Genomic DNA, 14513 nt, shown 5'->3' with positions numbered 1-14513 from the left:
CAGAAGCTCATCACTTTAGACCGCACTCCATCCTACACATTCTGTTCTGCCTTTCAGGGAACAGTCTTCTTATTTGGAAAACCACTAAAATAATGTTCCAAATCCCTTGGAATTACGGTTAATAGTATGTATCTTATATTGAGAAGCACACGCAGGAGCATAAAATGATACCGCAATTATTTGCTCCCTTCATGGGAGAAAAGCTCCCTACACAGTCTGCATAATTTGGGAGCATCCTTACTCTGCCCAGTGAAATATGATTAACTTGCTGAGAAGATTCTGCTGGTCATTTTCCTGAGAAAAGAAAACAACCAACAGATGAGTGCCTTTCAGACCCAACCTTCTGAAGAGGTGTCCTGACTCCACAGGAAATCTCTTTTTAATTTGAATATTTCCCTCATTTTGGAAGGCGTTTCATCAACTTGCAGGGCATCTCAACTGAAGTCCTACTGTCATTTTAGACAGCATGGTTCCTCTTTGTGCAGAACTATCTCCAGTGTGGCAGGATGGCTAACACTTTGGGCTGCTACCCACTATATTCCAGGAGCACCTACACATATTTACCACCAAAAGTACCTCTGCATATTCCCCACTTCTCCCTGGTGCTCAGGCGCCCTTTGACTGAGAGCCACCCAGCTGGAGGATGTCGCACCTCCACTGAACCAGCTTCACAGGACCAAGATGGCCTGACACTCTACGAGCAGAAAGAGAGTTAGTCTGTCTGCCAGTCGGTCTGCTCAGTCTCGATCCTTCGTTCCCAGCGTGCTTCTGCTGAGTCAACTTCTTTCACTCTTGTTCTCCTCATCCTTCACATCTCCTCCCTGGCCCTCCATGGAGGAATCTGCTGAAAGGACAGTGGACCACCATAATCGGGATTCATTCTTATGATTGTGAATCGAGGAGAGTCGAGCCTATGACGTGAAAAGCCTTAATTCTGATATTTCAAAATGAAAGAGGTTCCCTTTTCGGTAAGATGCTCTATTCTCATTTTCACTAAGCAAAAAAGAAAAGAAAAATAAAGAAGAAAGGAAAAAGGAAAGGAAAGGAAAAAGGAAAGGAAAGGAAAGGAAGGGAAGGGAAGGAAGGAAGGAAGGAAGGGAAGGAAGGAAGGAAGGAAGGAAGGAAGGAAGGGAAGGGAAGGGAAGGGAAGGGAAGGAAAGGAAAGGAAAGGAGAGAAAGGAAAAGAGAGAAAGAAAGAAAGAAAAAGAAAGAGAGAGAGAGAGAGAGAGAGAGAGAGAGAGAGAAAGAAAGAAAGAAAGAAAGAAAGAAAGAAAGAAAGAAAGAAAGAAAGAAAGAAAGAAAGAAAGAGGAAAAAAGAAATCTCTGAAGACTCAGGTACTATCACATTCAACTTGTCATCATTTTTTGCTCCAGATATCCATGTGCAAGTAAATAGATCACATTTAAAAATGAACTTTAACCACAGTGATGTTATTTGAAGATCTTTCAAGATAAGTAGAGCAAAAGCTAGAGTGTGGTTTTTCAGGTTAAAATGTGTTTGCGCTTATAAACAGTGGGAAGTGAAGGTTGTTGCCTAACAGCTATGTTTATAAGTTTCGTGTTTGGAAGCATCAACATTTAAAAAACACATATTTGAAAAAGCCACGTATGCATAATTATTTTGATGTGTTTTATTTTTGCTCCTATTGGGGGTGGCCTGGCTTTGTGGTTAGGAGAGCAGGCTTGGGAGCCACACTGATTGGTTCACACCTACCAGATGTGTGACCTTGGGCAAGTGACCTCATGGTGCCTTGGTTTCCCCCTCTGTAAAATGGGGTTAATTATCATACCTCAGAGTGTTCTCATATGGGTTAAATGACTTAATATATATAACATGTTTGGCAGATAGATATCGCTCCATAAACAGTAGACAGCACTATTTTATTATTATTATTACTATTAAGATTGCTAGTCTGTTGGTAGGTGCAGTGCACAGGAAATATTTCTGAACTGTGTGAAATTATATGTGGATGAACAAACAAGCTGGCATGTCATCTCTTGAATTCCGTGTCTGTTCTTGGAAAGGAAGAAAGTTTTCACTGGTGTAATGCCATGGTGATGAAAGGTCTAAACTGAAGCCCCAGGGAGTCCCATGTGATCAATACCCATGTGGAAAATCCAGATTTTATGTTGGATTTTATAGTTATTCAATTCAAGTCATGTATTGGACTTCTACTTTCATAGACCTCATATTATACAGAGAGGTTATTTTCAAGTAATATTCCCCAAAGATTAAGAAAATGCTTTGGTTAAATGTAACAAGATCAATGAGGATACTGTAACTGGGTTATTAGTGAATAAAGTCAATTAATATCCTATGCCAAATGTATTTACTAATGCAAAGGAATGCATGATTTTTTATACTAACCTAACAAATGTAGTTTTTCATAGTCAGCACATGCTGAGTAAATGTAAATTTCTTCTAACAAACCTATAAATCAAGTATATATACTCAAAATCAAGGTGGCCATTCAATAGGACATAACAATACATCTTTTAGTGTTAAAATCAGAATGTTGCAGGAGAATTTCTGTGAGGTCCCAATTACATGAGGACAAAATACCTATAAATGTAAGTGTGACTTGAAGGGACTTTCATCCTATTTTGTTTTCAAGATATCTGACTTTAACATATGCTCCAACCTTCCCCTTTATCTTTATAACAAAATATGATGGCTGCTTCAGTGCTTTGTGTTTTCATAGCACCCATGTCAAATACCAGGAGTGCCAAAAAAATGTATACACATGACTTGTATTTATCTTTTGTTATCGGTATATATTGAATATTACCACTTTAATACTTTGATTTCCTTTCTTAAAATGTGTATACATTTTTTGGCACCCTCTTTATTTCCAGACTCTATCAAGCTTTTCTCAGTGAACTGCTATTGAAAATTATGGCCCCTGATTTCAGCTATAAACTTCGCCAAGGTTGGTTTAAATATGTGGAGTTTATAACTTTCCCCATGCTATGGAGTAGCAGATAAACACAGGTCAGCTTGTTCCTAATCCTCAAGTAAACAGTCTACAGTCAGCATTAGTTATTATAAACTCACTAGTCAAAGAAGACATGCTATTAAGAGTTGTGCTGGGTAGGCCCAGAAAGGTCAACGGTGAGCAGCTGTTCTTTTTCCACTTATTTCACTCAAATTTGGCCTTTGGCTGTAGGAGATCTGTGTTTTCAAAGAAAAGTTCCCTCAAGAAAATGATTCACTCTGATTCCTGGCAGTGAGTGATAAGCAGCGTGCGTGTCACTCAGCAGGATCAGCTCTGATAGTAACTAACTCACGTCTTGGTGAGTAAAATGACCACAGTCAAATTGAAACCTTTGGAACTTAGTTCTGAAGAAAAGAAACTCATACTTTTAAAGTACTTCCCTAAAGTTGTGGGGGGGAAAAACCTAAAAACTGCATACATGTTAATATAATTGTACATTTTGCACATGTGTTTGTACCCCTTCAACATTATAATAATATTTTAAGTTTATTTTTAAAATATCTGTGATTTAAAAATGTAAGCTAGCTGGGTATTTAAAGTGGATAAAAAACATCATTCTATCCCTGATATTAAAAATACGTGGAGAAATGAGGCAATCCCTACCTCCTCAATAATCTGTTGTTCTAAAATTCTACAAGTCCATAGACATGATTAATTTGTCATTAGAATTTTCCTTGAATAGAAGGTGAATACTGTTTTTTTATTCATTAACAGGGAAATAATCTTTTGGCTTGCCCACTATGTGTCAAACTCTGTGTAATGGCTTTTATAAATGTTATTTAATCTAATATGACCATTCTGTTATTACATGAGGAAAAACAGGCTTCAAGATCTCTGATATCTTTCTAAGCATGTAATTAGTAAGCTGCAGGGCAGGATTCAAACTACATGGAGAACAATTTTCTCAAAGGAAAAAATAAAAATCAATTTTCTGTTTACTTACTGTCATATAGTAGATGATCATTAACCTTAAGCCATTTATAAATGTTTATAACTTCTCTTTGAATCTCTTCTCATAGGATATTAAAATGATTCTCCAGAGGAGTGAGCATGTGCAAGGAAGTGATGGCGAAAGATCTCCTTCAAGACTTACAGAAGAAAAGAAATAAAGACACAAGAGTGTGATTTTTATAATTTGTCATTGAATCTTCCGAACGTCAAATGTAAACATGGTGTTTGTCATATATGTTATCCTTCTAAGTATAAAAATGACCCCTACCAGGTTATGAGGTACACAGAAAAGGAGGCCATCTTTAACTCAGAGAATATTCTCTAATAAATCTTAAATTTCAGAGCAAAAATCCAAAGAAGTAATGCATTTGGAAGTGATTCAAAAATAGAAGGCACCAGAACAATATGTTCAAAAATCAACACATGAACAATCCCTATGCAAAGCATCAACATGAGGCAGATGCAGTGAATATTCCCCCAAAGCTCCATATAAGGGCAGTTCTGCTGTGTACATTTTGTAGTTTTTGCTGCAAGTGCAATAAAATTTCAAGGTTCATCCCATGAGCCAATGAGTAGTTGACTATACTGTCAAATACTCATATACTCATGCTCCTATCGTTTATTCATAATTCTTTCATAATAGAATATGTTTCCTGTATAGGAGATGAACAATCGTATCTAATTAACTAGTGACTCAAATTCAATGACACTCATCTCAAGAAAATATGTTTTTCTTTGTAAGTGAGTAATAATGTATTCTCAGTGCTTAGGCTCTTAGGAAACCCCTCAGGTCTCCGCACTAGCAACTCCTAAGGACATCTTGCTGGATCCTCCTGTTCTAAATGTTGCCGGATCTCCTTCCAAATGGTGGAGGATCCCAGCATTCAGTATTCTCTATCTACAGTCAATACCTGGGTGATTCATCCATCTCCATGACTTTATAGGTATTACAGAGGCTAACACTGAAATTTCCATTCCCATCTTCCCCGGAAACCCAAACTGCCCTCTTCCCGTCCACTAGATTACCACGTGCATAGCTCATAGTCATTGCAAACACGTACCCACAGTCAACAGAGGGAGTCTTTTATAACACAAGTCAGGTCTTATGACCCCTCTGCTCCAGTCCTCTCCCATCTCATGCAGAGTTTAGTCCAAGTCCTCACCTTGGTCTTACCCTTTGCTATATCTCTGATCTCTCCTCCTGCTATTCTCCTCCTTCACCACTCTGTTTAAGTGACAAATAGCCCTTGTTGATCCCAGAATATACCAGGCACACTCCTGCCTCAGGGACTTTGCACTTGCTTTTTTCTCCCTGCCTGGAATGATCTCTCCCAAATATCTGCATGGACTTCCTTCAGGTCTCTGTTCAAATGATACTTTGTCAGTATGGTCTTCCCTCAACACATAATACAAGATAGAAATAGCCCACCTCCCACACACACCTCACTCCCACTTAAACATTTTTCCATTGCACTTAACATCTGACAAACAACATACTTACTCTTTCGCTTATCTGTCATTCCACTAGGCTGTAAGTTCCATGAAGTTAGGAGTTTTGTGTATTTTCTTTATTGTTATGCCCCAGAATCTAAGACTAAAATCATAGCCATCTTTAAATTGTGCTGATACATCTGTGCAAAATGTGTCTAAATATCACACTTAGATTGAGCACTAAAAAAATGAGCACTCGCAAAACAATTTCTGTTGTAAGTGGGAATTATATTCTGCTTTTAGAGAGTGACATATCTCCTAAATTTTCTTCTTAAGGGCTAAGGTTCACCCAAGGCTTCATTCCCAGAACCTTTGTCTTTAAGATGATGGAGGATGGTGACCCAGAAGCATGCTTCAGAGGTAGAGAAGAAACTCTGCCAGAGATTTCAGGCTTTGAATTTAGCTGATTTACATGTAATTCTAGTTATTACTGGATAATTCTATTATTCTATAGAAAGCAACAGAGAAATACAGATATCCCCTGCTTTCTGAAAGTTTACATTGCACCACTTGAATTTACAAAAGACCTACATTATTAGAAAGACCTACATTATTTCCTTCCTTAAATAGGTCTCTTTTTCCATCACAGCTGGCTTGCAATGTCCACTTATTTCAAAGATCCATTTCTCCCTCTTTAATAAAGATTGATATTTTAAATTAATTCCTAGGAAAAACCTGCAAGGTAGTCACCATTTCTTCTAAATTGTAGGTCCAGGCGGTGTCAACATGGACCTCTTGAAATAACTACTTCCAGATCATTTCCTGCCAACATAGCATTGGCCTCATTGGAAGTTAATGCCAACTTTGGCTACGTTGTCTCCATCCTCATCAAACTTACCTACCAAATTGTTACCCTCTTCAGTGTTTTCCACCATTTGTGCTCTCTCTCTCTCTCCCTCTCTCCCTCTCTCTCTCTTCACTAAATATTACCATGTCCTCCAGCCATTGCTTTTGTGAGATGGATCTGAAGTCTCTTGTCCTGGTTGCTCTTTGGATGTCAGGGTGGCATTTGACAGGGTTATTCATGATATCTTCATGATAGCCTTAGAAACAAGGTAAATAAATATGGGCTGAATGCAAAGACAAGTGAAGGTGTATCGGAGTGGAGTATTGGTGGCGAGACTTTAGCAAACACAGACAATTCATGAATTATTCATTATATCTTATCCTTGATGGACACTTAGCTATAGCTGATACTGACCATCTCTGTCTGATTCACCTCTGTGATACCAAACATCAAGAAAGAAATTCAAAGAAAAATGCAGAATCTATGCAAATTATAATTGTGGTTGACACAATGTTGGCAGAGATTTGAATTAGATTCTGTTTAATAAGAGAAAGAGGACCCAATAACAAGGTTAAGATATTAATAATATGTAGCAATAAAAAATAGGTATAGAAGGAAAATACCTTAACAACAACAACAAAAAAGGGCCATATATGACAAACCTTCAGCTAATCTCATAACTAGTGGTGAAAAACTGAAGCCCTTTGCTCTACGTTCAGGAACACAACAGGGCTGTCCCCTATCACCTCTGCTTTTCAACATAGTGTTGGAAGTCCTTGCCGGAGCAATCAGGAAAGAAAAAGAAATAAAAGGCATCCAAATTGGGAATGAAGAAGTTAAATTGTCACTCTTTGCAGATGACATGATTCTATATATAGAAAATCCTAAAGACTCCACCGAAAAGCTATTAGAAACAATCTGCCGGCTACAAAATCAACGTACAAAAGTCCATTGCATTCCTATATACTAACAATGAAATCTCAGAAAAAGAAATACAGAAAAACAATTCCTTTTGCAATTGCAGCAAGCAGAAGAAAATACCTAGGAATAAACTTAACCAAGGATGTGAAAGACCTATATGCTGAAAACTATAAGACATTTTTAAAAGAAATTGAAGACACAAAGAAATGGAAAGACATTCTGTGCTCATGGATTAGAAGAATCAACATAGTTAAAATGACCATATTACCCAAAGCAATATACAGATTTAATGCAATCCCCATCAAAATCCCAATGGCATTTTTTAAAGAAATAGAACAAAAAAATCATCAGATTTGTTTGGAACCACGAAAGACCCCGAATAGCCAAAGCAATCTTAAGAAAAAAGAACAATGCTGGAGGTATCACACTCCCTGACTTTAGCTTGTACTACAGGGCAACAATAATCAAAACAGCATGGTAGTGGCAGAAAAACAGAGACATAGACCAATGGAATAGAATTGAGAACCCAGAAATAAAACCACATAAATATGGATAGACAATTTTTGACAAAGAAGCAAAAAACATACAATGGAGAAAAGACAGGCTCTTCAATAAATGGTGCTGGGAGAATTGGATAGCCACGTGCAAAAGAATGAAACTGGACTGCTATCTGTCACCATGTACCAAAATTAATTCAAAATGGATCAAAGACTTAAGCATAAGACCTGACACAATAAACTGCATAGAAGAAAACATAGGTACTAAACTTATGGACCTTGGGTTCAAAGAGCATTTTATGAATTTGACTCCAAAGGCAAGGGAAGTAAAAGCTAAAATAAATGAATGGGACTATATGAAACTTAAAAGCTTCTGCACAGCAAAAGAAACCATCAACAACATAAAGAGGCAACCAACTGAATGGGAGAAGATTTTTGCAAACAGTGCCTCCGATAAGGGGCTAATATCCAAAATATACAAGGAACTCATGCAACTCAACAACAAAAAAACAGACAGTTTTTGGGTTTTTTTGACAAAAATGACAAAGAGACATACAAATGGCAAATAGACATATGAAAAAATGCTCAACATCACTAATCATCAGAGAAATGCAAATAAAAACCACTATGAGATATCACTTCACCCCAGTCAGAATGGCTATCATCAACAAGACAAATAGTAACAAGTGTTGGAGAGGCTGTGGAGAAAAAGGAACCCTCATACACTGTTGGTGGGAATGCAGACTGGTGCAGCTGTTATGGAAGGCAGTGTTGAGGTTCCTCAAAAAATTGTGAATAGAATTACCATATGACCCAGCAATCCCTCTCCTGGGTATCTGCCCAAAAAATCTGAAAACACTTATACATAAAGACACGTGTGCTCCAATGTTCATTGTGGCTTTGTTTACAGTGGCCAAGACATGGAAACAACCAAAATGTCCTTTCATAGATGAATGGATAAAGAAGTTGTGGTATATATACACAATGGAATACTATTCGGCGGTAAGAAAAGATGATATAGGAACATTTATGACATGGATGGATCTTGAGAATATAATGCTAAGCGAAATAAGTCAGACAGAAAAAGCAGAGAACCGTATGATTTCACTTTTATGTGGTATGTAAACCAAAAACAACAAAAGAACAAGACAAACAAATGAGAAACAAAAACTCATAGATACAGACAATAGTTTCATTCTTTTTGCACAACAAATGAGAAACAAAAACTCATAGACACAGACAATAGTTTAGTGGTTACCAGAGGGTCAGGGAGGTGGGGGTTGGGAGACGAGGGTAAAGGGGGATCAAATATATGACGATGGAAGGAGAACTGACTCTAGGTGGTGAACATACAACAGGATTTATAGATAATATAATACAGAATTGTACACCTGAAATCTAAGTAATTTTACTAACAATTGTCACCCCAATAAACTTTAAAAAAATAAAATAAATAATAATAGGTAACACTAGATAACAATGGCTAATACCATAGAGGGTTCACTGTGACTCAGGCAATGTGCTGGGAGCTTTACAGGCTTTATTTCATTTAGTTCTCGTAACTCTGTGAAATAGGTATTCTTAAGAGTGCCATTTACATGTAAAGAAAATGACGTTTAGAGATTACATAACTTGCCCAAAGTGTCACAGCTGGCAAATAATAGGCACAGGCTAGAAACCTGATATTAATCCTCTCCTTTCAGTTCCCACAATGTGCACCTTATTTCAAAAGCTCTCAACATCTTTCTTCAAGACTCTCGCAGTAACTCTCAATTAACCTCCCTACTTTTTGCATCTTCCTCCAAATCTTCCATTTTTCTAATCCAACCCAGCCTCTACGCTACTCCCAAATAATGTTCCTGAAACTCTGCTTAAGCACATCACACTTTTGCTCAAAAACCTTACCTCTGCCCCCTTGATATCAAATAAATTCCGCATCTCTTAGAATGTTATTTAGAATCTGACCCTGTCTTTCTATGCTTATCATCTTTCTCTCACACTAATGTTCACACAACGCCACTTCAGACAGCTTCTGGTACTTATTAGATATCCAATAAGTATGGAATGAATTAATGAATCAAGAGGGATGTCTCCTTTTAACAAATTCTAGGAGGTGGAGAGGAACTTTTTATAGTAAAGATGTTTCTACAATCTTATACATCCTTCATGCTAGAAAGAACTGATTTAATCTTTTAGGAGTGTGTGTGTGTGTGTGTGTGTGTGTGTGTGTGTGTGTGTGTAAGGAGGGTCACTTTTCTCCTCCCTGAATGGCCCCCTTGAGCTCTGGACAAAAGAGACTGAGTGACATCAGGGTACCTCTGCTAGAAACTGACTGACTAATAGATGCTAGTGAAACGCACAAATTCTATTATAATCAGCTCCTTTTAGGAACTGGAGCCTGGTCTAACTCTGAACGGGTCAGCTCAGCAGCCCCCACCATCTGAGCTCCCTGTAAGCCCCTCACCAACTCCCTATCCATTTCCTATCTAAACAAAAGGTGCTCTAACTCTGCCCCCAACACCCTTAGCAACTTATTCTGTTTCTCATATTTTACTGGCATATTTGCCTTAATAACAAATTTATGTTGCCTACTGCACTAGTTCTGCCTCCAGTAGTTCTTCTGTCACGTTCTCTGACACAGACTTAGCCAGGGCACCTTCTGTTACTAAAAGCATCATTAAAGATTCTGGTGAACTAGGGATAAACAAATCTTTAAGCACATTCACTCTCAGGTTCTTAGCATAAAGACAGAGTGAAATTTTGTTTTCAAGCCTGTGTCAAAACAAATCTGGAAAGAGATGCCACTAGAGACTTGTGGCTGCAGTTCAAAGACCCAAAAGGGCCGCACTGGGCTCAAAGCAGGGCCTTGAGCACTTGAGCTCCAAGCAAAAGCTGTTGTGTCTTTGCTCACTTCACGCTAACCGCAGAGAGACAGCGATACTGAGTACTGTCTGAAACAGAATCACCTTGCTGTGCCCCCACAAACCAGGCTGAAACCACAACATCCTTCTCGCCTACGGCAGAATTCATCATGCTTTGCGAAGGATGAAGGCTTACTCTTCTTCGACCAGTTTCACTGTTTGAGCTCATTTCATGGTAAAGTCCTTGTACATCAAGGACTTTGCTACCATGCTCCTTGCAAAAGAGTCTACAGGAAAAGTGTCCTGAATTGGAAGACATCACTTAACTTTCTCATGCTGCAGGAGGCATTTACAATTTCTTTCTGAACTTAGGTACGTTTCATAAAGTTTACCCATCGTGCCAGTGGGACTGTTTGGAATGTTCCTTTAAAATGCTAAGGTGCCACTTGTAAAAATATGATGCTGTTATTTCCTTCAGAGGACAACTTCCTCCAAGCCAATAACCTTATTTCTAAACATTGTATTTTCCTAGGGGAGGTGAGAGAGGTAGCACGCAGGTAGTAATAAATGCTTCTTGGGTATTTGACATGTGCCAACCACTATTCTAAGCACTTTCTAAGAATTCACTGATTTAATTCTTATCTATAGGCAACCTTATAAGATAGGTATATTACTATGCTCTTTATGTACCAAAGGAAGCTAAGGCGTGAAGGTGTTAAGGAGTTCACCTAAGTCACACAGCTATATATAACAGGAAGAGGCTAGGATTCCTACATAGGAGAGCTGGAATCTGTCTCCAGAATCTTTGTCCTTAACTCTTCCACTGGCTGCTTTTCTATCACCTGTGGGTCAGGTAGAGGCCTCCCAAGGTAAAGCGGCATGTGCGACGTCCCATAGTAGTTTCCTCGACCCTCTCGCTTGAGCATTAGCTCCCTAGTGACAGCACTTTACCAACAGAGGCTTATGAAATGTGGCTCACCGACAGACATATCTGACTTTTTGCGGCCAGCTGGCTTGCCTTACCTGCATTCCTAATTTCTCTGTCTTTGCCCACCCGCATTTTGATCTCCATATTTCTAATCACAAATCCGTCTATTTCACCCTTGTTCTGACCCCCTGGGGTCCACTCACCATCGAGACTCCCACCTTAGCAGGAAGGGTCTAAACCTTTTGTACTGACAAGCACTTTAGAAGGAAGACAGTGGGACGGATGAGCCCCCAGAATACACTTCTCACGGTAAGCCCTCTACTGCAGAGGGAACATGAGAAATCAAGGTTCTTCTGTAAACCTTGCAGATTAATTTAATGGTCAAATGAAGGCTCATGTGCTTTAATTGAATTTCTCCAGTTTTCTCGACTGCATGATCATGAGACAATTTGACCACCAGAGCACAGGTTGCAAACACAAATGCTAGAGGGACTTGGCAGGCATTTTAAAAATACTTAGCAGATCAGATTTTTTTTTTTAATGGCTTCTCAGTCTTTCTTTAATTCTCCCATTTTTAAAAGCAAGCACAGAATACATTTCACTCTTTTTTCAATTCTACTGCAAGAAAACAGAGGACAAGTATGATGATAAACAGCAATTAACCTTCATCCCCAGTACTAGAGGGGGGCCATGGGGCGTGGTGAAGACTGTCACCCACTCATTGGCTGCTGCCAAATGTTCCCCAGCAGTACCGTGGGAAGACAGAAATTCTGGTTCTTGTTGCAAAAGTCTCTCAAATTGCAGATATTGAAAACTAATTCAAATATTTTGAACCTCTGTATGAGACAAACGATTACGTTCATAGGCCTTGTGTGTGGCCTGTGGCCTATCAGTGTCCCACTGTCAGGTTTCCCCAAAGGGTGTTACTGCAGCAAGTCAGAGGGGCCAGTCACAGCAGCAGGGACAGGCCGCCAAACCCAACACTTCACAGCTTAAACCCTGTGCCCAGAGCCCCCTTTGTGTGACTCTCCACAAGGCACCCTCTCGGAGACATCCCGTCCTCCAGACCGATACTGCACCACGGCCGGAGACGGCAGGTTGGCTAATAGACTTCAGCCCCCATTCTCCTCTTAACTGGTAGCGTTTCTGCAGTGCACAAACCGCCCAACCATGTACAGCAGCCTTGATGTGGCCCCACCCAGCATATCTGAACATTCAAACCATGTGGATGAAACAATAAAATCAGCTGAAGAAGGCAGACAGTCCACAGCCAGGATTCTCCAGCTGTTGTTTGCAGACATTTGACCTCCCAGGAGGCTAGGAGTCCACAGCTAGACCAAAATCAGAGATATGACCCTCTCTACAGCCCATTTTCTCATTGCCTGCATCTCCCGTCATGCTAGATGTGGAAGAGTAGATACTGCACATACGTGTGGCACAAGGCTGAGACTTGAAGAAACATAGACGTGGTAAACTCGGACAAGTCCGAGGATAAGCACACAAACACACTGCATAATCTGTTGATTCCTTTGCCCACACGTACCTTTGCATAAGGAGGCTGTTTAGCAATGTACCTTTTACCTGTCAATTTCATCTGTAGGGCTAAATTGAAAAATCGAAAAGCCAGCAGTGCTTCCTGTAGCCACCCTTCCCCCTGTGACTAAGAACGGGGCAAGGCCACTGAGGTGGTGATTACTAAAAACTCACAGATCATTTGTGCTCACACTTTTGTTCCAAAACCACAGCTGGTGGATCTATTCCCAAATTGGCTGCAGACCCATTTCCTAAGGCATCCCCTTCCTCTCAGAGAAATGCCGAGAGGCAAAAGAGTACGGTCAGAAGATCTATTTGCCACACTTACCCCATCACTCTGTCCCCTTTCACTGCCACCATCACATCCCCTTTCCTTCATGAAAATAAAAATGTATCTTTTGAAAAGTTCATTACTAATTGTAGGGGCACGCTGGGTGAAAGCACTGCCCGGTTCTCTTCCCATACCCTGGTTCCCCACCTCTGTCTCAGCACCCACCCATCCGCACCAGACATCCTCACATCTGAGTTGCACTTGGGCAGAAGCTCTGAGGCATCAGGTAGCCTGAGAATGGAGCACCCCTCTCCCTCAACTTCCCTGGGATGTGATGGCTGCTGCATTTTCCCACACAGGATGAAACGGACTTCCATTTGCACACTAGAGACAGCAAGAAGAAGTGGCTGAATATCAGTTAACACGGCCCTTGCCATAGAGCTAATGACTCCCTGGCTTGTCCTTTGCCCCTGGAAGTTCCTCAAGAATTGAGTAGACAGTATCTGGTTAGCCATGCAACATTCTCATTTAGGTACTAGGGTCCAGAGAAGTGCAGACAATTAACTACTATTTTCATGAACATAGAATTTCTGCTGGGGGTGTAGTAGGAAGCCCAACATAAACTTAACCTGGGACTCAAAAGCCCATATGCAGAAGATAAAATCCTAAGACAAATGTAACTTGAGGAGGAGCTAGAGCAGCTAGATTCACCAACAATGTCAGGGCCACAGAATGTTTTCTATTACCTGGATTTGTCTTCTGGTGAAACCCTCTCATGCTCATGATCTCAGGAGAGACGGACTGCAAGTAAATGCTAAAAGGGCATTTCACCAAAACTCTGAGACACGATACCTTTACAAAAGAGTGTCACCAAAAGAAGGCAAAGTTCTTTCCTCCTTCAATCTCCTTCACTCCACACACACACCAGGACACCAGTGTCCCAGATGGAGACAGACGGCCACCAGGAGAAAGAAAATATTCTGCAGGAGGAAATATTTCTGGCAGGAGTGGTGATGCCCAGAGGAAGGGGACAAAGTCAGTGAAAAGTGAAAAATGGCTGACTCCTCTGTGGCCAACCTCATTTGTTTGTGAGCGCATAAAAGAACAACTCCACCCTCTCCAAGATTCCCCAAAATACTCAGGCAACATTTCTCAGGAGTCTGGTGGTTTTGAGAGAGTGGATGGGTTCAAGGGCCAGAGAATTGTGAATTATTGCTTTTAATGTAAAACCATTTAGACCCATAAAGTGGAGACAACTGAAGAAACTCGATTTAAAA

The 14513-nt window shown here is 40.0% G+C and overlaps 1 protein-coding gene across 1 annotated transcript in view; it reads left to right on the top strand.

Annotated features, from left to right (window-relative positions):
* LOC109450219 (sperm flagellar protein 2) overlaps positions 1–6142 on the top strand; it is a 159206-nt gene extending 153064 nt beyond the window's left edge. The window contains exon 37 of the mRNA XM_074329218.1: positions 4016–6142. Within this exon, the coding sequence (XP_074185319.1) occupies positions 4016–4105 (90 nt within the window). The 3' untranslated portion in view covers positions 4106–6142. The remainder of the gene's footprint in view (positions 1–4015) is intronic.
* The last annotated feature ends 8371 nt before the right edge of the window (positions 6143–14513 follow it).

The sequence above is a fragment of the Rhinolophus sinicus genome, linkage group LG03 (genome assembly GCF_036562045.2).
Source record: "Rhinolophus sinicus isolate RSC01 linkage group LG03, ASM3656204v1, whole genome shotgun sequence".
Lineage (NCBI taxonomy): Eukaryota > Metazoa > Chordata > Mammalia > Chiroptera > Rhinolophidae > Rhinolophus > Rhinolophus sinicus.
This window is presented reverse-complemented; position numbering and strand designations above follow the sequence as displayed.